Raw genomic sequence first — 25,217 nt, 5'->3', positions numbered from 1 at the left:
CGCCTGGAGAAAAGGAGACTCAGAGGTGACCTAATCGCTCTCTACAATTCCCTGAAGGGTAGCTGTAGTCAGGTGGGGTTTGGTCTCTTTCTCCAGACAGCAGCTGACACAACAAAAGGACACAGTCTTCAGCTGCCCCAAGGGAAATACAGGATGGATATTAGGAAGAAGTTTTTCCCAGAGAGAGTGATAAAGTACTGGAATGGTCTGCCTGGGGAGGTGGTGGAGTCACCATCCCTGGATGTGTTTAAAAAAAGATTGAATGAGGCACTCAGGGCACTAACCCAGGTTAAGCTGAGGTGTTTGGGGCATGGGTTGGATTTGATGCTCTTGAAGGTCTCATCCTACCCAGTCACTCTGTGAATTCGGTAAGAAATTTAGGCTCAGCTCTGGTGGCTCATTCCATCCTGGCTCAGGGCACAGCATCAGGAAGGTCTTTGCGTTCCAAGGCTTTGCTGCAGCCAAAGAAATCTCCTGGCTCAGGGTCACCTTTCCTGCTCAGCCAGACCCAAGAGCGCCCCAGCAACAGCAGAGAATGGCAGCATTGCCATGGGCTGGCACAGCAGGGGGAGATTTCCCCCTTGAGAGTGGCTCATATTGCAGTTTTTGCATTCAGGCAGCTCCAGATCCCTCAGCTTTGGTTGCACAGCAGCTGGAAATGCAAGTGCAGGAGCTCTGTTCATGCCCAGCCACAGCAGGTGACAGCAAGGACAGGCTCCTGGCAGCGTGACATTGGTAGGCAGCTCCTTCAACAAAAGCTGGGGGCTGGAACTCTGTGCAGAAAATGCCCTGATGGTCTCTGCACCCAGGCAAAAGGAACAAAGTTTCAGTTTTGGCCTTTCTAGAGAGCACCAAAATGATTCCTTTACGGAACAAGGTTGCATTGCCGGCTGTTCCCCAACCCCCAGAGGAGAGCCCAGGGGCCCAAGGAGCTGCGAGCGGGGACTCTGCAGGAGCCGGGACAGCGAGAGAGCCCGGGCTGAAGGTCAGCCCCGGGGCGGGCAGGGACTGGGAGGGGGCACAGCCCGGGGGTCCCGCAGAGCCTCCCTGCTGCAAAGGCCCGGCTGGGACAGCGGGGCAGCTGCCGGGAGCCGTGTGCCAGGGCCGGGCCGCGGGTGGGTGTTCAAAGCGCCTCCAGGGGAGCAGCTTTTTGTCCCAGCCCGGGGGCATTCCCGCGGGGTCGGGGTCCCTGCGAAGGCGCAGGAGGGCAGGGTGGAAGGGGTTAGTTTGTGGGTTTGTTTGTGGATTATTTTTGTGGGGGTTGATGGCTGGTTGGGATTTTATTGTTTTGGGAGGGGATACGGGCAATGTTTTTTTGTGAGATGCTCCCGGCAGTTTGAACCCCCTTGGGTGCGGGGAGCGCTGGCGCAGCCCCGGCACGGGCGGGGCGGCCCCGGGCGGGCTGTGGGAGCCGGGAGCGGCCGCCCGGGCCCGGAGCCGCCGCCTTGGGCCGGGAGCCCCCCGGGCAGAGCTCTGTGCTCGGGGCCCAGGCCCGGGCGGCCCGGGGAGCTCTCGGTGGCCCGTGGGCCCCGGCGCAGGTGGGTCCGTGTGGCCGGGCTCGCAGGGGAGCGGAGCGGCCCGGCCGTGGCCGTGCGGGGCCAGCTGGGGCTCGGGGGGCCGGGCTGGGCCGGGCAAAGGTTGAGGGAGAGCGGGGGAAGCGTTGGCACAGAGGCTCCGGGCTCCCCGTGCCCCCCTGGCCACGCAGCCGGGCTCGGGGGCCGCCTCGCTCAGACCCGGCCCCGGCTGCGGGGGTCCCCGGGGCCCTGGGGAGGGGGCGGCGGGGGCTGGCGGAGCTCTGTGCCCGGGGCTGGGCGCGCCTGCCCAGGGAGCGGGGCATGCAGGGTCCCCCCGTGGTGGGGCTTGCTCTGCCCGGCTCAGGGGCTGCATTGTCAGCCCAGAGACACGTGGGGATCGCCGGGTACCAGCAGCGCTGGGAGGCAAACCCGGGAATGGGGGGAGCAGAAACGGGCAGTGCGAGAGCTGGGGTTGTTCCAGAAGCCTGGACAGGTTGGGAGTGTTATAAATGCCAATCCAATATTCCAATTAAAATAATAATTCGGTTTATTAACAGAGATCAAATTACAGAATTTTGGTAAACCCACCAACAGCGGAGATACTCGACAGTCTTTTTCCCAGGAAAATGACAAGGGTGAACCTTGAGACACAGAATCTGGCCGTCTGCTGTCTCCCCCTAGGTTCACAAATTTGCCCGGTTCCGGGCTTAGTTTTTATACATTTTATTCTGCCCTTGGCAATATTTCCCCATATTTCCCTTTGTGTCCCAGCTAGCTATTCAGTGTCTCCGACTAGGCTGAAAAGAGTTCTTTCTCTCAGTTCATATGTAAATGTCCAGTTTCTATAGATCCTCCTGGCTGATGAATGGTCGAGATATGGATGATGATGCTTGATGCTCGGTGAGGGTGTCGGATGGGGTGTTGATGGCCCTGCCGCCTTATCTTGATGGGTCTCCTCCAGGTGATTGAGGAGGCTGCTGTTTTTCCTGTAAACCATTTGTCTATTTCTGAATGTAAATTTCTGGGGTGGTGCCTGCCTTTTCATAATTTGGTTTAACAAGATGTTACAGGGTGTCCTGAAACTTATACTTTCATACAACACACATATATATACAGTTTTATAGTTTTCAATAAATTTCATTAACTGTAAGAGTATGAATTAACATACTACATTTTTCACAGAATCAAGTTGTAAGACTCCTGTTTCCTTGGTGGACATTGGCTTTTGGTAGTGTGGCTTCTCTGCACAGTCCCCATCCCCTTCCACCCCCATTCCATCCTCCCCTGTCCATTCCCAGCCCACCCCAGTCCCACCCACAAGCCCGTCCCATGCTGGGACCAGCACAAGGCAGTGGATCCCAGCAGAGCGTGTGAGGAGTGTGGGATCAGCCCATCAACACCGACAGCATTTATTGGGCCCTGGCAGGGACTCCAGGACAGCCTTTTCCCAGGGAAATCCTCTGCGCTGCACAAATCTCAGCCCTGGCCCCTATCAGGGCAAGGCCCAGCTCAGCCCACACTGCCATGCCCAAACCCAGCCCATTTCCTGCACGCTTTTCCACAGGATCAGTTCATTCCCGTTCCCATTGCCCCATCCCTCTCCTTTCCTCCCAGCACATACGTAGCCTCCCTCACACACCGTCATTACCACGGACCCGTAACAAGGAATTCTGGCTCGAGGCATGGGAAATAAGGATTCACTTTAGTCTTTCTTGAGATCTGGCTGTTGAAAGGCTCCAAACCTACAGTGTTTCCTGTGGATCTTGGGAACTGGGGCCCTGGAGCCTAAGTGCCACAGCCAGCTGGGCCCTTCCACAGGAGGAAAAGTCAGGGGTTTTTCAATTCCCTGAGGCTGATTCAGTTGCCATCACCTAAGCCCCAGGAATAATCAAAGCGAGTGGATCAGTGCCATTAAAAACGTGGAAACAGCCCAAATCCGACCATCAGGTTTGCTCATCCAGGTTTGCTGGGGAAGGGTTTTGTCTCCTTTGCTGCTGAAAGCCAAAGGGAGATTTGGAAGGAGCGCTAAGATCCCTGTGGGGTTTAGGGATGTTTGGGATGATCAGTCAGTGGGATGAGCTCAGGGCATGGATGGGGTCCCAGAGCCTATGCTGGGTCAGGCACAAGAACAGGAGTTGGATGGAAAAGGGGTTTTCCCATGTTCTTCTGATGGAGAAATGCAGCACAATCCCTTTCCCTGGAATAGCAGGCCTGGAGCTGGGGCATCCCTCAGGCCTTGTACCTGCCCAGGTGCTCACGGGCAATGATCACTCGCTGGATCTGTGCTGTGCCCTGGTAGATCTGCAGGGAAAACCAGAGACAGGTGAGCCAGCAGCTGGGAAAGGTGTTTGACCAGGGTCTGCACACCTGTGACCCCTCCCTGCACCAAGCCAGGGGGCAGGAAGAGGCAAAACTTGGAAAAATTAGTGTGACAATGACCCATAAGAGGCAATAAGCACATCCAGGTGTGTGTTCAGTGCAGGAGGGATCCAGGGATCCCCCAGGCAGAGCCCAGGGTGACTCCAGGACAGCAGAATTTGGGGATTTTACTATTTCAGCTCCCAGTCCTGCCTGAAGTTGCTTTGGCAAATCACTCCATACCTGCAAATCCACTTTCTCTGAAGTCACAAAATCAGGATAATATTCCCTGTGGTCAATATGGTGCGTTAATTCATGTTCTTATCACAGAATCACAGAATCACAGAATAATGAGGTTGGAAGAGACCTCTAAGATCATCAAGTCCAACCTATGCCTTAACACCTCAACTAGACTATAGCACTAAGTGCCATGTCCAGTCTTTTTTTAAACACATCCAGAGATGGTGACACCACCACCTCCCTGGGAAGACAATTCCAGTGCTTTATTATTCTTTCAGTGAAGAATTTTTTCCTAATTTCTAACCTGTACCTTCCCTGACATAGCTTGAGACTGTGTCCCCTTGTTCTGTCAGTTGCTGCCTGGTGGAATGGATATTATGGATTATAGTATGTTAAATCATAAACACAAACTGTAAATATGTCACATGAAATGTAACCTTAGTTCCAGCCAGCCACGGAATTGACAAATTCCGAGGCAGGCAACACCCAGAAACCACCTTTTAGGAGGAGACAATGAAATGTTGGGAACCTGGGGCACCGCCATTGGCATCAGAAAGGAGGAACATTAAAATAAGCAATCAGTTCTTCCTCCCAAAGGCAGCAGAGTCATCAGAGTTCCACCATCTCGCTGATCACTGGAGGAGAACATCTGTCCATTCAAAATTTCGGCTCCCATTCACTCACGGGAGGACCCAAATTGACACTTCTCCCTCCCATAGGAGACCCCATTCAGCAGACCAGTGACTCCGATAAATTCGAATAACTATTCCAGGGAAACAAAGAACTGTGCGGAAATCTTATGCCAGGGGCAAAATAAAGTGTATAAAACCGGGACCCCAGACGGGGCCAATTCATGAACACTGGGGGACTGCAGTGCGACAGAGGCTGCTTTCCGTTCACCCTTTGACGATCCCGGGTCATCGTCACCGTAACTCCGCTTGTTGGTTTTACTGAAATTCTGTAATTTGACTTTTTTTAATAAATCAAATTATATTCCAATTGGCACAGTTAATTGGCATTTATATGATACGATAGGATATGATGATATGATATATGTTATATTACATTACATTGTCTTATGTTATATATTACATTATGTTATATATCATATATCATTATCATATCATATCTTATATAAACAAGGGAATAAAAATAGGTATAATTTGCACCATATTTAGAAACTATGATAATAATCACATGCTAATACATAAATGCAGAACCCAGTGTTATTTTTATAAAATAATGTCATTTATAACAGGTGGAAGTGGGGAGTGCTGGGTGCTGTGGCTCTGCCCGGCAGCTGTGGAGCCCGAGCCAGAGGAATTTCCTGTTTCTTTTCCTCTCTGACACCTCTTTCTTAATTCTCTACCTCACATGTCTTGTTCAGTGTAAGAAACGAAGCACACTCCGCTGAAAATTTTTAAGAGATTTAATAAAGCATAATAAGAGATAAAACAGAAAGCAAAAGACACAGGGGCCTGGCAAAGCCACTACACACCCACTGCTTCAGTCTGCAGTCTTTTATACCGTTGCAGATGTACCACAATCTTAATTCAGATTTTCTGCAACCTTGCACACTTCAAGAGTTGAACACGTCGCAGGTCTAGGGTGGTCCTCTGATGCCACTTTAAGGAGTTTTGCTATTTCTCCTTTTATGCTCTTCTGCTCTCCGTTTATGCTATCTTGGAAATATACATTGCAATAATAATCATATATTAAAATACATCTTTTGCAAGCGCACTTACATCTTGTGAAAGCCTCTCTTCCCCTTTTACACTGCTCAAAGCGTTTACAAATTTTATCCTACGTCAAAGCGGTTAAAAACTTACCATAACTATTTACAAGCAATTACAATTTTATAATTAAAGAAAATAAATTCTAGTGAAAGTCAACTACTACACAATTGTTTAGAACCTTCAATAAAATAAATCTTAAATAAAATCCATAGGTTCTGGTGCTATGGTCTCATGTGCACCTCACTGGGGTAGAGGCGTCTCTCCTTCCTGGCCCTGCAGCCCACAGCCAAGGGCCCTTCCCACTGCAATGGTTCTGGGATTCTGTCAGGGACTCACTTTCCTTTTCTTCTTCCCTCTGCTCTGAGCTGGCAATGGGCTGGAAAATGTCCAGCAAACCAACCTTTGCTGTCTGCTTTGTCAGCCTACACAGCTTCAGGACCTTGTCACCTGCCCCTTGGGCACAGCTCCCCTGGGCAGCAGGGCAGAACCGGCACGCTGGGAGCCTTGGGAATTCCCCTCTGGGATCCACGGCACACGCTGGGATGATCTGGAATTTCAGTGTCCATGACACAGCACCCCACGGCCCTCCCAAGAGCCCTGAGTTCACTTAAACCCATCATCCCCCACATTCCCTGGAAGTTCAGCCCATGTCCCCACCCATGTCCGTGTGCCCTGATGTCCCCACCCATGCCCGTATCCCCACCATGCCCCCAGTCTTGGCTCTCCATGTCCCCACTCGTGTCCATGTCACCCCCATGTCTCCATCCATGTCCATGTCACCATCCATGGCCACGTCCCCTTGGGGTCCTGTTGCATCCAGGTGCCCACAGGTGGCCAGGAAGATGTGCAGACCACCAGCCAGCTCTCTTCCTGTCTTGGTCTGACAGACAGGAATCTGCTAGGGAGGGGCAGGACCTCCCTAGGGGTAGAGAATTCAAATCCTCTCCCTCCAAACGATGATGATGTAGAAAATGAAGGGGGGCTTTCAGGCAGAAGGATGGGGCCAGGAAGAACAGTTCTTCACTGGTATGTTGTGGATGCATGGCTGGAAAAGCAGGGACATGTGCACAATCCTGCTCTTAGCTTAAGGGATGAGTAGAGGATGAAACGTCCTTGAACCATTCCTTAGATGGGATAAGGAGGAAGTAAAGCTTGGAACAATAGCTGTAACAGGATGCTAGACAGGATGCATTGACCATAAGTTAGGGAAGATTTGCAGCATTTAGTCTTGTGGACAGAGCTTCTGAACCAATTATGTCTACTGCAAGGACGTGTGAACACTATGGTTTAACCAATGATGTTCAGAGTTAGGTGCATGATATGCTTAGCACAGTATAAATGTAAGCCAAATAGCTGAATAAACGAGCAAGATTTTTAACTCATATTGAGTGCTGTCTTGACTCTGGCTGATTCCCCGGCCAACTGTAGGTATGACAAAGCAAATAAACAACAACTACAGCATTAATAATAAACAGAACCAGGAACCTCGAGGCCTTTCTTTCACAAAGCCCGGGGCAGTTTGATCCCGGTGGCCCTGCAGGACTCCAAGAGACCAGGCTGGAAGGGTGGAAAGTCCCGGGCTGGTGGATGAGCTCAGAAGTTCTGCGCTGGTAGCTGGAGTGGCAGGGATGTCCCGGCACGGCAGGGCACGGCAGGGCTACAGAGTAGCAGAAAGCCTCAAAGCAGCCCCGAATAGGCTGTGATGGCGAGACGGCGGGCCCAGCAGGGCAGGGGGAAGCGAGCTCAGAATCCCTGGGCACACGAGCACATGAGCAGATGATGGCAATTTCCCAGGGCAAGACGCAGTGATGACCGTGAGCTCTTCCCGCAGCGAGCACCAGCCCGACCGGCCTCTCTCCCATGCCGAGAGCAAGAGCGAGCAGCTGCCCCCAGCTCTGTCCTTTACCTCCCCCAAAACTCCACTTATCTCCCCCCTCTGAGGGAAACTCCCAGAGACCCAAAAACAACAGGTGTAGCCCACTGCTGCCATCTCCTTTGGACACTTCTTTCTTTTAGTCAAGCACTCAGTCGTTAGTTGTTGTTCTGGTTTTTCTGAGTTTTTTTAAAGCCTTCTACTTGTTCATAAGATGGAGCCAGTTCTTTAGTTTCTGTACAATATTAAGGGTCATTTTTCACTTCTTCACATTTTGCAACTTAAACGGCCTTTCTTGCTTTTTTTCACCATCCTTTGTTTACATATTTCTAGCCTCAAAATAATGTTGATTGACAGCTGGTCTGGCCAGTGGGGTGACGGGGTAGTAACCCCAGAAGCCAATCCACAACCAGACCCACAAATGCATAAAAATGAAAGAAATAAACAGGCTCGCCCTCTTTTTGGGGAGCAGCTTTTCTCTGCTGACCTCTTGCCTCCGTGTCGCTGTTTGCATGCCACTTTCACGGTTATTCTCCTAGCAACTTATGGAAAATACTCTATAAGTGAAAAAGAAACAAATCTAACCCCCAACACTTCCCAACATGGATCACAAGGACCGTGGATCTCCAAGGCTCTGCCCAACCCGGCTCACTGGGGATCATCCAATGGGCTCCTCCAACGGGGGATGGAGTTGGAGCAGCGCACAAAGCTCTTCCCGCACGAGGGGCACTTGTAGGGCTTCCCTTCCTGCTGCCTCCATTGCTCTTGGGTCACAGCACAGCTCTGGGACAAGCTCTTCCCACACTCAGGACATTGTTAGGACCTCTCTCCACTGTGCATCTGCCGGTGGACAAACAGCTTGGAGTGCTGGATGAAGCTCTTCCCACATTCTGAGCACGTGTAGAGGCATTCCCCAGTGTGCACTGTCTGCTGCATGATCAGGCCAGAGTTGTCACAGAAGCTGTTCCCGCTCTCCCCACACACACAGGGTCAGATTCCAGTGCACAGCATCTGGTGGTGTTTGAGGTGGGAGCTCTTCATGAAGCCTTTCCCACATTCTCCACATTTCTAGTGCCGTTCAACAGTGTGGATCCTCCTGTGCTTGTATAAAGTGGAGTTCTCAGTGAAGCTCTTCCCACATTCCCCACACTCATAGGGCCGTTCCCCAGTGTGGATCCTCTGGTGGACAATCAATTTAGAGCTCCGGGTGAAGCTCTTCCCACACTCCCCACACTCATAGGGCCGTTCCCCAGTGTGGACTCTCATATGGATCATCAGGTCAGAGGTGTCTCTGAAGCGCTTCCCACATTTCCCACACTCGTAGCGCAGTTCCCCAGTGTGGATCTTCTGGTGCCGGAGCAGGCCAGAGTTTGTGTAGAAACTCTTCCAACATTCCGAGCACTGGTGCAGCTTCTTGCCATTGTGAAGCTGTTCATGCACCACCAGCTCAGAGCTCTGGCCACATCTCTGGCTGCCTTCCTGACACAGGGTGGGTCCTTCCTCCTCGGAGCACCCTGGCATGGGTTTGGAGCCCCTCCTCGGGCGGGATCTCCGTGGCTTTTCCTCCCCGTTGCATTCCTGTGCCATGGAGCCGCTCAAAACAGCCTCTTCCACGAGGTTCTGCTGAGGGGATTTGTCCTCCCTGGCCTCCTTGTCTGGGGGAGGAAGGACAAGGACAGGATGGAATTTGCCTCCATGCCAGAGGGAAGGGCAAAGAGATCCCCCCAGTGCATCCCCGGCAGGACGGCGTCGGCAGCGGGGTTGTCCTGCAGCCGGAGCCAGGCTGGGCTGGGAGATGGAGCAGGAGAGAGGGGCAAAGGGGCACTGACTTCCTCCTCACCTGCCTGGGGATCCGCAGGAATCCTCCTCTTCCTCACAGCCTTCTCCTCCTCTACCCAGCCAAAGTCTGGCACTGGGAATTCCTGGTGTGGGAAAGACATTCTGTGAGTGCATTGGCTTTGAAGGTCCTGCTGTCCATCTCCAGAAGTTACCGTCTGTCTGGTGTCCATAAAATGCTCCAAAAAATCAAGAAGGAGTCCAAAAACACTCTCCCAGTGCTTCCGTCTTTCCAGTGTCCTTACTCTGGGGTTATGGGGGTCCCTCTTCTCAGAGCTGCTGGGGGGCCCGTGGGATCCTGGGGATCCCCCCTCTCCCGCCTCCTGCTATGGCTCGCTCAGGGGGTTTTGGGGCTGCCAGGGCTCATCCTGCCCTGATTCTGACTCGGCTCCCAGCTGTCCCAGGGTCCCCTTCCTCAGCATTCCCCCACTCCAGCCACTCAGCGCTTCTTCCCCGATTCCCCGACAACACTTTCACGCTCGGGGAGCCCAGACCCCCCTCATCTCCAGCCTCCACCATCCCTCCAGGCTGCCGGAGCTGCCCCAGCTCTGCCATCGCCCCGCTCCCCACTCCGGGCCTCCCGCCCTTCATCCCCGCCTCTCCCGGGATCCCCAAAACCAACGTCCCGCCCCGCCGGCACCGCGCGATCGCTTCGTGGGACCCCAAAATCTACCCAGGGGCAGCTACGGCTCAGCTTTGCACTCCTGCAAGATCTGAAAATATCCCCATCTCCTCCTCCAAAAAACCTCCCAGGGACATGCAAAGATAATTCCCGCGCGATTCTGGAATCTCTTAGCTCCCAACTCCATTCCAAAAAAAAACCCCAAACCTCTCGGGGACCCCCGGACAGATTTGGGGTGAGCTCCCTCTCCCTGGTCACCGGCAATGCTGCGGGGGCCGGAGGTGCGGTGGGCTCTGCGGGCCGCTCGTCGAACTCCGTCGTTCTTTTCCTGTTCCGGCTCCTCCTCCTCCTCCTTTCTCCCTCCTCTTCCTCCTCCTCCTCCTCCACCACCAGCACGACCCCCCTTCTCCCCATTTCCCCGGACCGCGGCCGCTGCAGCACCGGCGTTTGGGTGGGGAGACCCCGCCAGGGATGGGTAGGGGGCTTGGGGACAGTGTGCATCATTATTATCAGTTATTAAAACGCTTAACAGTTTAAGAGGAGTATGCTTCGTTTCTCTCATTGAACCAGAAGTGTGTGGTAGAGAAATAGGAAAGCGGTGTCAGAGAGAAAAAGCAATGGGAAACACCTCTGGCTTGCAGCTGCCCCCGCAGCGCCCAGCGCTCCCCACTCCCACCCCCCTGTGCCACCCCTGGCAGCCAGGCACCCCCGGGAGCGGAGTTTGGGCTCGGGGGGCAGGGGGACGGCACGGCCGGGTCTGTCCTGGGGGGAGCCCCGAGCCCCCCGCCCATCCCCGGGGGCTCCCGGGGGCTCCCCCCTACCCAACAGCGGCGCTGCGGCGGCCGCGGGGCAGAGCGGGCGGGAAAGGGGGGCCCGGGCTGGGGGCGGAGGAGGGGCGGGAGGAAGAGGAGGGAGAGACGAAGGGGAGGAGCAGCAACACGACGAGCACCGAGAGGAGGGGCAGCGGGAGAGGGTCGGTGTTCCACGGCGAGCCCGCTGAGGCCGCAGCTCCGCTGGGCGCGACCGCATCGCATTGCCCGGCAGCCCGCAGGTGACGGGGAGGGGAAGCTCGCCCCAAATCTATCCCGGGATCCCCGGTACGGTTGGGGGGTTTTGGCTTTTTATTTTTGGGGGGGTGTGGGGTGTGGGAGGGGAAGGAATGTGGGATTTGGAACTCGCAGATTGCAGAGTGGAGTGTTTGTGGAGGGGTGGTGGAGGCTGGAGATGAGGGGGGTCCGGGCCCCCCGAGCGTGAAAGTGTTCTCGGGGAGTCGGGGAAGAAGCGCTGAGTGGCTGGAGTGGGGGAATGCTGAGGAAGGGGACCCTGGGACAGCAGGGAGCCGAGTCAGAATCGGGGCAGGATGAGCCCCGGCAGCCCCAAAACCCCCTGAGCGAGCCGAAGCAGGAGGCGGGAGAGGGGGGATGCCCAGGACCCACGGGCCCCCCAGCAGCTCTGAGAAGAGGGACCCCCATAACCCCAAAGGAAGGACACTGGAAACAGGGAAGCCCGGGGACAGTGTTTTTGGACTCCTTGATTTTTTGGAGGATTTTATGGACACCAGACATGCGGTGACTTCTGGAGATGATTTGGACAGCAGGACCTTCAAAGCCAATGCATTCACAGAATGTCTTTCCCACAAACCAGGAATTCCCAGTGCCAGACTTTGGCTGGATGGAGGAAGAGAAGGCTGTGAGGAGGAGGAAGTTGTCCCGGGAACCCCAGGCAGGTGAGGAGGAAGTCAGTGCCCCTTTCCTCCTCTCTCCTGCTCCATCTCCCAGCCCAGCCTGGCCCCGGCTGCAGGACAACCCCGCTGCCGACGCCGTCCTGCCGGGGATGCACTGGGGGGATCTCCTTGCCCTTCCCTCTGGCACGGAGGCAAATCCCATCCTGTCCTTGTCCTTCCTCCCCCAGACAAGGAGGCCAGGGAGGACAAATCCCCTCAGCAGAACCTCGTGGAAGAGGCTGTTTTGAGCGGCCCCATGGCACAGGAATTCAACGGGGAGGAAAAGCCGCGGAGATCCTGCCCGAGGAGGGGCTCCAAACCCATGCCAGGGTGCTCCAAGGAGGAAGGACCCACCCTGTGCCAGGAAGGCAGCCAGAGATGTGGCCAGAGCTCTGAGCTGGTGGTGCATGAACAGCTTCACAACGGCAAGAAGCTGCACCAGTGCTCGGAATGTGGGAAGAGTTTCTGTGCAAAGTCCAGCCTGGTCCGGCACCAGAAGATCCACACTGGGGAACGGCGCTGTGAGTGTGGGAAATGTGGGAAGCGCTTCAGAGACACCTCTGGCCTGATGATCCACCTGAGAGTCCACACTGGGGAACGGCCCTATGAGTGTGGGGAATGTGGGAAGAGCTTCACTAGGAGCTGCAAATTGATTGTCCACCAGAGGATCCACACTGGGGAACGGCCCTATGAGTGTGGGGAGTGTGGCAAGAGCTTCACTACGAGCTCCAGCGTGATCGTCCACCAGAGGATCCACACCGGGGAACGGCCCTATGAGTGTGGGGAATGTGGGAAGAGCTTCAATGACAACTCCACTTTATCCAAGCACAGGAGGATCCACACTGTTGAACGGCACTAGAAATGTGGAGAATGTGGGAAAGGCTTCATGAAGAGCTCCCACCTCAAAGGCCACCAGATGCTGTGCAGTGGGATATGACCCTGTGTGTGTGGGCAGTGCAGGAAGAGCTTCCGTGACAGCTCTGGCCTGATCATGCAGCAGACAGTGCACACTGGGGAATGCCCCTACACGTGCTCAGAATGTGGGAAGAGCTTCATCCAGCACTCCAAGCTGCTTGTCCACCGGCAGATGCACAGCGGAGAGAGGCCCTAACAGTGTCCTGAGTGTGGGAAGAGCTTGTCCCAGAGCTGTGCTGTGACCCAAGAGCAATGGAGACACCAGGAAGGGAAGCCCTACAAGTGCCCCGCGTGCGGGAAGAGCTTTGTGCACTGCTCCAACTCCATCCCCCGTTGGAGGAGCCCATTGGATGATCCCCAGTGAGCCCCATTGGGCAGAGCCTTGGAGATCCATGGTCCTGGTGATCCATGGTGGGAAGACAGCTGGCTGGTGGTCTCCACATCTTCCTGGCCTCCTGTGGGCACCTGGATACAAAAAGAGCTCAAGGAGACGTGGCCATGGATGGTGACATGGACATGGATGGAGACATGAGGGTGACATGGACACGGGTGGGGACACGGACAGCCAAGATTGGGGGCATGGTGGGGATACGGGCATGGGTGGGGACATCAGGGCACACGGACATGGGTGGGGACATGGGGTGAACTTCCAGGGAATGTGGGGCATGGTGGGTCTGAGTGAACTCAGGGCTCTTGGGAGGGCCGTGGGGTTCTGTGTCATGAAACTGAAATTCCAGATCATCCCAGCGTGTGCCGTGGATCCCAGAGGGGAATTCCCAAGGCTCCCAGGGTGCCGGTTCTGCCCTGCTGCCCAGGGGAGCTGTGCCCAAGGGGCAGGTGACAAGGTCCTGAAGCTGTGTAGGCTGACAAAGCAGACAGCAAAGGTTGGTTTGCTGGACATTTTCCAGCCCATTGCCAGCTCCAAGCAGAGGGAAGAAGAAAAGGAAAGTGAGTCCCTGACAGAATCCCAGAACCATTGCAGTGGGAAGGGCCCCTGGCCGTGGGCTGCAGTGCCAGGAGGGAGAGACGCCTCTACCCCAGTGAGGTGCAAATGAGACCACAGCACCAGCACGTATGGATTTATTTAAGATTTATTTTATTGAAGGTTCTAAACAATCTTGTAGTAGTTGGATTTCACTATAATTTATTTACTGTAATTATAAAATTGTAATTGCTTGTAAATAGTTATGGTAAGTTTTTAACCGCTTTAACGTAGGATAAAATTTGTAAACGCTTTGAGCAGTGTAAAAGGGGAAGAGAGGCTTTCACAAGATGTAATTGGGCTTGGAAAAGATGAATTTTTAGATATGATTATTATTGCAATGTATATGTCCAAGATAGCAGAAACGGAGAGCAGAAGAGCATAAAAGGAAAAATAGCAAAACCCCTTAAAGTGGCATCTGAAGGCCACCCTAGACCTGCGACGTGTTCAACTTTTGAAGTGTGCAAGGTTGCAGAAAATCTGAATTAAGATTGTGATACCTCTGCAACGGTATAAAAGACTGCAGACTGAAGCAGTGGGTGTGTACTGGCTTTGCCAGGCCCCTGTGTCTTTTGCTTTGTGTTTTATCTCTTATTATCCTTTATTAACTCTTAAAAATTTTCAGCGGAGTGTGCTTCGTTTCTTACACTGAACAAGACATGTGTTGGGGATTAGATTTGTTTTTTTTTTTTCTTCTCACAGAATTTTTTCCCATAAGTTTCCAAGAAGCCTTGATGACTACTTACTCAGAACAAAAGGAGTACTTGAGAGATATGGCAGCACAAGGCTACACCTATTGTTTATGAGTCCCTGGGAGTGTCCCTCAGAGGGGAGAGAGGATGAGCTTTGGGAAAGGTAAAAAGACAGAGCTGGGGGAGGGGGAGGCACTCTTGCTCTCAGCGCCGAGGAGGACGGTCAGGCTGCCCTCTGCCTCTGCCTCGTCCTGGGAAATCTATCGTCATCTGCTGTGTACCCGGGAATCCTGAGCTCGTTTTCTCCAGCTTCCCCCACCGCTGCTGCTTCTTCGGAGCTTGGAGGTTCCACTGCTACTCCGTAGCCCTGCACTGCCCAGCCCTGCCGGGACACCCCTGCTGTTCCAGCTGCCAGCGCAGAGCTCCTCATCTCATCCACCAGCCCGGGACTTTCCTTCCTTCCAGCTCGGCCTCTCGGAGTCCTGCAGGGGCATCGAGATCAAACTGCTCTGGGCTTTTGTAAAAGAAAGCCCTCAAGGTTCTTGGTTCTGTTTATTATTGATGCTATAGTTGTTGTTTGTTTGTCGTTTTGTCATATATACTAGTAAAGAACTGTTATTCCTACCCTCATACTTCTGTCTGAAAGCTCCTTTAATTTTTTTTTTTTAATTGGAATAATTTGGAGGGAGGGGATTTGAATTCTCCATCTCTAGGGAGGTCCTGCCCTTTCCTAGCAGATATCTGTCTTTCAAACCAAGACAACATGTGAGGCAGAGAATTAAGAAAGAGGTGTCAGAGAGGAAAAGAAACAGAAAATTCCTCTGGCTCGGGCTCCACAGCTGCTGGGCAGAGCCACAGCACCCAGCGCTCCCCACTTCCACCTGTTAAAAATGACATTATTTTATAAAAATAACATTGGGTTCTGCATTTATGTATTAGCATGTGATTATTATCATATGCTCTAAATATGGTGCAAATTATACCTCTTTTTATTCCCTTGTTGATATAAGATATGATATGATGATATATGATATGATATATAACATAATGTAATATAATATATAACATAACACAATCTAATATAATATAACATATATCATCATATCCGATCGTATCATATAAATGCCAATTAACTGTGCCAATTGGAATATAATTTGATTTATTAAAAAAGTCAAATTACAGAATTTCAGTAAAACCAACAAGCGGAGTTACGGTGACGATAACCCGGGATCGTCAAAGGGTGAACGGAAAGCAGCCTCTGTCGCACTGCAGTCCCCCAGTGTTCACCAATTGGCCCCGTCTGGGGTCCAGGTTTTATACACTTTATTTTGCCCCTGGCATAAGATTTCCGCACAGTTCTTTGTTTCCCTGGAATAGTTATTCGAATTTATCGGAGTCACTGGTCTGCTGAATGGGGTCTCCTATGGGAGGGAGAAGTGTCAATTTGGGTCCTCCCGTGGGTGAATGGGAGCCGAAATTTTGAATGGACAGATGTTCTCCTCCAGTGATCAGCGAGATGGTGGAGCTCTGATGACTCTGCTGCCTCTGGAGGAAGAACTGATTGCTTATTTTAATGTTCCTCCTTTCTGATGCCAATGACGGTGCCCCAGGTTCCCAACATTTCATTGTCTCCTCCTAAAAGGTGGTTTCTGGGTGTTGCCTGCCTCGGAATTTGTCAATTCCGTGGCTGGCTGGAACTAAGGTTACATTTCACATGACATATTTACAGTTTGTGTTTATGATTTAACATACTATAATCCATAATATCCATTCCACCGGGCAGCAACTGACAGAACAAGGGGACACAGTCTCAAGCTACGTCAGGGAAGGTACAGGTTAGATATTAGGAAAAAATTTTTCACTGAAAGAATAATAAAGCACTGGAATTTTCTTCCCAGGGAGGTGGTGGAGTCACCATCTCTGGATGTGTTTAAAAAAAGACTGGACATGGCACTTAGTGCTATAGTCTAGTTGAGGTGTTAAGGCATAGGTTGGACTTGATGATCTTAGAGGTCTCTTCCAACCTCATTATTCTGTGATTCTGTAATAAGAACACGAATTCACGCACCATATTGACCACAGGGAACATTATCCTGATTTTGTGACTTCAGAGAAAGTGGATTTGCAGGTATGGGAGTGATTTGCCAAAGCAACTTCAGGCAGGATTGGGAGCTGAAATACTAAAATCCCCAAATTCTGCTGTCCTGGAGGCAACCTGGGCTCTGCCTGGGGGATCCCTGGATCCCTCCTGCACTGAACACACACCTGGATGTGCTTATTGCCTCTTATGGGTCATTGTCACACTAATTTTTCCAAGTTTTGCCTCTTCCTGCCCCCTGGCTTGGCTCAGGGAGGGGTCACAGGTGTGCAGACTCTGGTCAAACACCTTTCCCAGCTGCTGGCTCACCTGTCTCTGGTTTTCCCTGCAGATCTACCAGGGCACAGCACAGATCCAGTGAGTGATCATTGCCCGTGAGCACCTGGGCAGGTACAAGGCCTGAGGGATGCACCAGCTCCAGGCCTGCTATTCCAGGGAAAGGGATTGTGCTGCATTTCTCCATCAGAAGAACATGGGAAAACCCCTTTTCCATCCAACTCCTGTTCTTGTGCCTGACCCAGCACAGGCTCTGGGACCCCATCCATGCCCTGAGCTCATCCCACTGACTGATCATCCCAAACATCCCTAAACCCCACAGGGATCTTAGCGCTCCTTCCAAATCTCCCTTTGGCTTTCAGCAGCAAAGGAGACAAAACCCTTCCCCAGCAAACCTGGATGAGCAAACCTGATGGTCAGATTTGGGCTGTTTCCATGTTTTTAATGGCACTGATCCACTCGCTTTGATTATTCCTGGGGCTTGGTTGATGGCAACTGGATCAGCCTCAGGGAACTTAAAAAAACCCCTGACTTTTCCTCCTGTGGAAGGGCCCAGCTGGCTGTGGCACTTAGGCTCCAGGGCCCCAGTTCCCAAGATCCACAGGAAACACTGTAGGTTTGGAGCCTTCCAACAGCCAGATCTCAAGAAAGACTAAAGTGAATCCTTATTTCCCATGCCTTCAGCCAGAATTCCTTGTTACAGGTCTGTGGTAATGACGGTGTGTGAGGGAGGCTACGTATGTGCTGGGAGGAAAGGAGAAGGATGGGGCAATGGGAACGGGAATGAACTGATCCTGTGGAAAAGCGTGCAGGAAATGGGCTGGGTTTGGGCATGGCAGTGTGGGCTGAGCTGGGCCTTGCCCTGCAAATGCCCTGCAAGGAGACACGGCCTCATTCCTGTGCACACACCGGGCAGCATCAGCCTCTCCCACCTGGCCTGGCATTCCCAGCTCCTCAGGCTGCCCCTGAGGGCGCTCAGTGCTGGAGGCACCGCCAGGCACGGAGCTGACCCACATCCAGGCATGTTGGCCACCGGCGCTGGGGCTCCAGGGAGAAAACCAGCACAGAGCTGGGGCAATCTCCAACAAACGCTGGGAACATCTGGAACATCTGACAAACAGTGTTTAGAGCTGTGAATTCCCTGAACTTTCCCAGCCAGTGCTCACTCCTGCCTTCAGCCATCTCCTTGTGCAAGTGGTGTCTGAGCCATGAAAATACAGCCTGGGCTCTGAGCAATGCTGGGGCAAAGGTGTGTCTTGGCCACATCCCGGAGCTGGGACGCCTTCAAAGGGGACAAACTGGGTTTAGGAGGCTCATGACCATAACAGGATCATTTGACGAATGGGATGTTCCCCAAACAACCCCCAGAGACCCTTGGGAGATCCCTTCCTCTGATGTAAATGAGTTCTCAGAAGTCATTAAATATGTACATGAAGTTGTGGGAACGTTCAGCAAATCCGTGTGAGTTTGGGAAAAGGGATGGATTTGTATTAGTGACACAGAGAGGAGCTGGTGTGTGAAATAGCTGGGGCTGTGTGATCCCAGCGCCAAAACAAAGCAAGGCCTGCCTTTAATATCGCAAAGAGAGGGTTGGAAAGCTTTTCCCGATGGTTTGGGGACAGCAGGGAGACCAGGGCGAGGTGAGGGAGGCAGGTGGAAAAGCCTTGGTGCTGCCCCAAGGGGATCCCCCATGCCTGGAGAGCTGCAGGGCTGAGAAAAAGCTGAGAAGGAAACATTTCCCGGAGCGCTCGGGTACGGCCCCAGCGGGCACGGCCCCCGCAGGTGCCGATGGCGGGGCTGTGGAAGGAGCCACCCTGCAGGGATGGAGGGCGAGGGAGGAGCGATGGGACGGGCTGGGGAGGAGGGAGGCGGAGGCGGGCGGATCCCGGCGGCAGCTCCTCCTGCGGGAGGATGGCCCTGGGAGCGGAACCGGCGGCGGGAGCGGCCGCGTGGTGCGGGACGGGCCCGGGGCCAGGTGGGGATCCCGGGGCCAGGTGGGGATCCCGGGGCCAGGTGGGGATCCCGGGGACGGGAGAGGATCCCGGGGCCAGGTGGGGATCCCGGGGTCGGGAGAGGATCCCGGGGACGGGAGGGGATCCCGGGGACGGGAGGGATCCCGGGGACGGGACGGGATCCCGGGGACGGGACGGGATCCCGGGGACGGGACGGGATCCCGGGGACGGGACGGGATCCCGGGAGGGTCGCGGGGCGTCTCGTTGCCGGCAGGGGCCCCGGGCGGGGAGCGGCGGGAGCCGCGGGCACGGAGCCCCCCGGGCACGGAGCCCCCCGGGCACGGAACCCCCCGGGCACGGAACCCCCGGGCACAGAGCCCCCGAGGGTGGCGGTGCCGGGGCTGTGGCAGGGGCCGCTCCAAGGGCGCGGTGCCGCAGGCGCTGCCCCGAGCGCGGCCAGGCCGGAACGGCGCGGCCCAGGGCGGAGCGGTCGGGCCGGGCCGGGCGGCCCAGGGAGGCCGCTCAGGCCGATGGCGGTGCCGCCGAGCCGGGGCCGCGGGAAGGGCCGTGCCGGGGCGGCCCCGGGGGGGTTTTGTCCCGCTGGCTCCAGCGCCGTGCCAAGGGCTGCGCCCCGGGGCCCAGCTGCAGCCGGAGGGAGCGAACCGCGCTGGGAACAGCGGCTCGGGGCTGGGAGCGCCGCGCCGGACGGGGCCGGGCACGAGGAGGAGGAGGAGGCGCTTGCCGGGCCCGGGATGAGCGCTGGCATGTATTATCTGAGCCCAGCTGATGTCTCTCACCGCTTTAGCTCTAGAATTACTCTGAGGCCCGGCAAGCCGCCGATCCCTGCGGCAGTGGAGCTTTTCCCAGGCTGGGATCGAGTCCCCGTGCCCGAGTTTGAGGCGGCTGGAGGAGAGGGGGCCCCGGTTGGGCTGTGCCCCATTGCCAGGCGGGGCAGGTGCAGCTGTGGCTGAGGCGTGGGGTTTGTGGCCACGAGGGGCTCTCAGGTGGCCCCAGTTGCCTGCTTTGGGAGTTGGTGGCCAGGTGCATGTGGGAATGTGGCTCGGGGCTGTCCCTGAGCCCCGTGTGCTGCAGAGCTGGGCAGGTTCCCCGTGTGCAGCGGGGCTGCTGCAGCTGCAGGTGGCAGTGAGTGTGCAGGAGGGAACTGCACCTCTGCTCAGCCTGGCCCTGAGCCTGCAATGTTTTGTGCTTCTCGCAGGTCTGCGCCTCAACCCAGGACATTCCAGCAGCCCAGAGCTGGGATCCAGACACAGCGCCTGATCCTGCCTGGGGCTGCCCTTGGATCCAGCTGCTGCCAGGCTCCTCTCCGGCATTTGGAAAGCCGGGGCATCCCTCCTGCACCCCATGACCCAACAGAAGTGGCTTCCCCATAAACCTTGTCTGCAGCTTCCTGGGGAGCTGGGAATGCACAGCACAGGGTGTCACCCACTGCTGGGGAGCTGCCAGATGAGTCCCCAGGGCAGAACTGGGCATTGCTCTTGCTCCAGGGACAAGCTGTGCCGTGGCTCAAATCCCTCTGATCCTGGCACCCCTTGGATCCACCCTGCACCACTGGGAAGCTTTCCCTTGCAGTCAGCCCCACTTAATTTAAGGAGTTTGTGCTTCATGTGCGCTCCACCTGCACCTTGTGGTGCTCTGGGATCCACCTCCACCCTCAGGAGCTCTGGGATGCCCTGGCTTGTGCTGGAGACAGCAGGAAAGTAGAGGGGGCTTGGGAAAGGAGCCCCCAGTGAGAAATGGGGAGCAGGAGCTTGTGTGGCTGTGCCAGAAAGCTGGGAGGGCTCTTGGCAAAGGACTGATGGTGCAGGAGAGCAGCAGGAGCCTTCCAGGGGGGAAACAGCTTGGCCATTCCATGGGGAAGCTGGGCCCTGGCACCAGAGCATCAGGTGCAGGGGCTGAGGGAAGCAGGTGGAGCTGCTCTTTCCTGGATCCTGCTCCGTGGGATCTGCCAATGGCCATGCCATGGGATCAGCGCTGTGCAAGAGCCATTGGGAAGGGGGGTCAGGGCCAGCGCTGCCCTTTGGGCTCCCCTTGTCCCCCTCTTGGGCCAGGATTGGGATTTGGAAGGGATGAGGAGCCCCAGCTGTGCTGCCTGCCTGCTGCAGCTGGGAATTGCAGTGCAGCTGCTCCAGTGCCCTTGGGCACCCTTGGCATCTCCTCCTCCTGCCCCATGAGCCGCGTGACTCCTTCTCCTGCAGCCCCAGCTCCTGCCACGCCTCCTCCCTGGCCCTTGCCATTGGGGACATTGGCTCCTTTTGCATTCAGCCCGTGGCCCTGCAGTTTCAGCTCTGCCTTTCCCCGGGATGGGCTGGCAAACCCAAAATATGCCCTGGCCTGTCCTGGACACTCTGATGCCTTCCCAGGGTTTGAGATGCTCCAGCTCAGATCTTGGCCCCCCCAGCTGGGGTTTGGGCCTCTCAGACTGGACTTTGGGATCCTCAGACCAGGGCTGGCACCCTTGAACTCTTGTTGCACCTGAGGGTTCATTCCCTGGCTGCCACTTTCCACCCCAACCCGAGGCATTTCCTATTTTTCATTGCAGTTTCTCAGGGAGGAGCTGGGGGTGTCTGCAAAAGGCCGATCCCAGTGCTGAGCAGCAGGACTGACGCTGGTTTGGAGTCGGGGGTCAGTGGGTCAGTGGCCATGACCCCCCGTTTAGTTGGTTCTGAAGTGGCTGGTTTTGCACTGGCTGGTGGATTTTGGGGATGACACCCCAATCAAACTGGGGGAATGTGTAGAGGAGGGGTTTATTTGGGGGTACAGAGAGAAAAGGGGTGCAGAGGGACCCCAGGGTGGGTTTTGGGCTCTCCCTTAGGTGGGGAGGGGGTTGGAAGGAGCCCAGGTGGAGCTTTGGGGTCTTTGGGGTGTTTTGTCCTCTTAGGCATTGGTGCTGCCTGGTAACAGTTGTCTCTGCAAAATTGGGAGTCCCCTAAACCAGAAACCTCCCAAAATCTGCCCAGTGGAGACTCCTCGCCACCAAAGGACCTACAAAAAGGCCTGAGCACCAGGAATAGCTCCAAATTTCAGTTCTCCAACCCACTGACCATCAAAATTGGGTTCTTTCCACCTTGCACCCTCTAATCCAGGGTGCAAATCCTCCATAAATGCCCCAAATCAGAATCCTTTCAACCCAAACTCCTCAAAGCTTCAGTTCCCCCACCCAATCGCTCCAATCCAGGCATTTCCCACACACCATTGCCCAAAATTGCTGTCCCCCCACCAAAAATACCCCCAAAATTGGGGTTTTCCAACACTTCGACCCCCCAAAGATTGGGTTCTGTGCCTTACCTTTGAGGCTGCTCCACATTTACAGCAGATTCCCTCCAGTTTAGTGGTGCAGTCTCACACCTGAGAGCCCCATTCTTGCCACACCCTTGATTTTGGGGTCACACCTGGGCGGCTGGGCAGATCCTGGATCTATGTGGTGACCCCCCACTTTCTGGAGCTTTTCCCTCCATTCTCCAGGTCTATCTCCCGTTTTCACAATTCAGCCTTCGTTTTTGGGGTCCAGCCCACAGTTGGGGCCCCACCATTGTTGGCCCCCCTCGGATTTTGGGGCTCACCTGGGGGGCCAGGTTGTCCAGCAGGACGATGTCAGCCCCTGCCCCTGCAGCTGCCAGAGCCTCATCTGCACTCGAGCACTCGACCCCCAACCAGCGGGTGAAGCCCCCGGCCTGGCGCAGCCCCAAAATCATCTGGGGAAGAGAGGGGGGTCGGGGGAACCCCAGAGCGATGTCCAATCCCTCAGACCCAAGATGGGGTGGGGAAAATGGGGAGGTGCCCCCAGTCATTGACTTAAAATTAGGGTTTCACATCACACCCAGCACTGATCCCCACAAATTGGGGTCCTCTCCCCAGATTCCCCCAATTCAAGGGTGCCCACTGACCCCAATGTTGGGGTTCCCCCTCTTATGATCCCCAACAATTCAGGAGTTATCCCCCAAACTGGGACCTCACTGTCTCTCCAGTCCAGGGGTCCTCCCACATCAGTCCACACCCAGAATGCCCCAATCCAGGAGTCTGTCCCAAAATTTGTACTCCCCTCAAATATTGGTTCTTCACCACCCTTGAAATTCGGGGTACCCCAAACCATCCCTCCCCTCACAATGGAGCCCCCTTGCACCAATACCCCCCCCATTTCCTCCAAACCTCATGTTCCCCCATGCAACACCCCCAAAATTGGGGTTGTCACACCCACGACCCTGAACCCACCAGTTCAAGGGTCCCTGCACCCATCTCCTGCCAAACTGGGGTTCCTGCCAATCCCATCTTGGGGATCCTCACCTAGCACCCCACAATCCAGGGGTTTGGGTCCTTCCCATCAGGCAGATGTTCACCCAGGGTGGCATCCAGGCCAGCAGCTGGTTCTCTGACAGGCTGTGGGGGACATGGGGACATTGGGGGATCACCATGGGGGGAGAGATTGGGAGGTCATCATGGGGAGGGACATGGGGGGCACATGGTGGGAACAGAGGATGGATGGAGCCCATCAGGCAGATGTTTACCCAGGGCAGCATCTGGTTCTCCAACAGGCTGGGAGGGACATTGAGCCATGAAGGGGTCACCCTGGGGGGACAGGGGGATGAGGGACACCACGAGGACACAGGGGGACATGGTGGTGGGAGACATTTGGGCCAGGGATTGTTCTTCAAGAGCCTGAGGGGTCCATCAGGAACATCTGGGGGTCACCATGGGGGTGGGGCACATGGCGGGACATGGACAGGTGATGGAAGGTGGGGGGGGGGATGGGTTGCCATGGAGGAGAACATGGGGGGATGCATAAAAGGGACACGGGGACATCATGAAGGGCATGGTGTTGATGGTCGTGTGATGATTATGATGGAGTTGGGTGATGAAGATGGTGGCCATGGTGATGGTGGTGATGATGATGATGTGTTCAGTGATGGTGGTGATGACTGTTGGAAGCCTGGAAACTGAGAATTTTAGGCTTTCTGTGCTAACAGGCCCTGACCCTCAGGCAAGCACTACATTTGACCTGAGGCCATGGAAAAGGCTTCCAAAATGGAGTGATAGCACTGGGATTATGGGTGTGCAGTTTGAATAGAAGTGTGTGATGTCACAGGGTTGAAAACTTGGATTATAAAGTTAAAGTATATAGTAATATATAGAGAGCAAGATGGAGGATTTAGGGCGTAGGCTGTTCTTTCATCTTCTTCATGGTTTTGGGTGGTATACTGTAATTGGGTAAGAAAATCCGCATTGTGGACTACGGGTGTTTGGTTATTGGGTGAAAAGTAAAAATAGTCTAGGTGTCATTTCATAATTGGAGAATTTGTGCTTAAAAGACCTTGGAAAGAGTTAGAGACAGAGCCACTTTTCACTTGTTAGCTAGAACTCACAACTTGTGAGACTGTACTAAAGATAAGAATTAATAAACATTTGAGTCCAAACATGAACTGCGTCCCTCGAGCAATTAATCCCGGCTCTAACAATTGAACAAAAGGAGATATCAAACCTATAGATGATGATGATGATGATGATGCTATCAGTGTCACAGTGACGGTGTTGGTTGTGTTGGAGTTGACTGGTGATGATGCTGGTAGTGATGAAGATGAAGGTGTGGGTGATGAGGATGAAGGTGTGGGTGGTGTGGTGGTAACGGTGTCCATGGTGGTGTGTAATGGTGATGGTGTTTGTTGGTGTTGATTGGGGTTGGTGGTGAAGATGATGGTGTGGGTGATGAAGATGGTGATGACAAAGATGATGCCGATGATGGTATTGAGGATGAAAGTGAAGGTGTGGGTGATGAAGACAGAGGTGTCACTGATGAAGATGATGGTGTGGGTGATGAACATGCTAAGGGTGATGGTGGTGTTGCTGGTGCCATGGTGACGGTGTCAGCGGTGTTGGATGATGAGGATATTGGTGATGGAGTTCAGCACAGTGTGGACGATGGCAGGAGTGAGGAAGATGAGGTACGTGGTGATAAAGATGATGATGATGATGATGATGGTGATGATAGTGTCAGTAGTGTCATGGTGATGATGTCAATGGTGTGGGTGATGAAGATGAAGGTGATGAAGAAGATGAGAGTGATGATGGTGCTGTTGGTGCTGTGGTGGCGAGGATGGAGGTTGATGGTATTGGGTGATGATGATGGAGGTGTGGGTGATGACGATGATGATGGCGGGGTGGGGTTGATGGTGTGGGTGGTTGTGGTGATGAAGATGATGGTGACGATGAAGGCCACCCCCACTACTTGTTGAAGGCATTTCACATCTCCATGGGCACCAGCACTGACAGCACCGTCGGCACTGGAGCCCCAAAGATGTCACAGTGCAGAGCCTCAAAGAGCTCGTTGTGCTCTGGGACCTGCATGAAGAGGGGCTGGGGGGTCACCAGGGCATCACCGGGCTGGAAC

General features: G+C 54.5%; 1 protein-coding gene and 1 non-coding gene across 2 annotated transcripts in view; one reads left to right on the top strand and one right to left on the bottom strand.

Moving 5' to 3' along the window:
* Window positions 1–24,651, bottom strand: part of LOC134562207 (uncharacterized) — a 30,912-nt gene extending 6,261 nt beyond the window's left edge. The window contains exons 1-6 of the mRNA XM_063419630.1: window positions 24,312–24,651; window positions 23,634–23,751; window positions 23,341–23,401; window positions 22,399–22,530; window positions 6,534–6,728; window positions 3,757–3,815 (exon numbers count right to left, since the gene is read on the bottom strand). Coding sequence (XP_063275700.1) covers window positions 3,757–3,815; window positions 6,534–6,728; window positions 22,399–22,530; window positions 23,341–23,401; window positions 23,634–23,751; window positions 24,312–24,651 — 905 coding nt within the window. The remainder of the gene's footprint in view (window positions 1–3,756; window positions 3,816–6,533; window positions 6,729–22,398; window positions 22,531–23,340; window positions 23,402–23,633; window positions 23,752–24,311) is intronic.
* LOC134562241 (small nucleolar RNA SNORD45) lies at window positions 19,562–19,645 on the top strand. The gene has a single exon (XR_010083112.1). It is a non-coding gene; the product is annotated as a small nucleolar RNA SNORD45 (small nucleolar RNA).
* Window positions 24,652–25,217: the final 566 nt, after the last annotated feature.

This window comes from Prinia subflava, chromosome 26 (assembly GCF_021018805.1).
Source record: "Prinia subflava isolate CZ2003 ecotype Zambia chromosome 26, Cam_Psub_1.2, whole genome shotgun sequence".
In the NCBI taxonomy this organism is placed as follows: Eukaryota; Metazoa; Chordata; class Aves; order Passeriformes; family Cisticolidae; genus Prinia; species Prinia subflava.
This window is presented reverse-complemented; position numbering and strand designations above follow the sequence as displayed.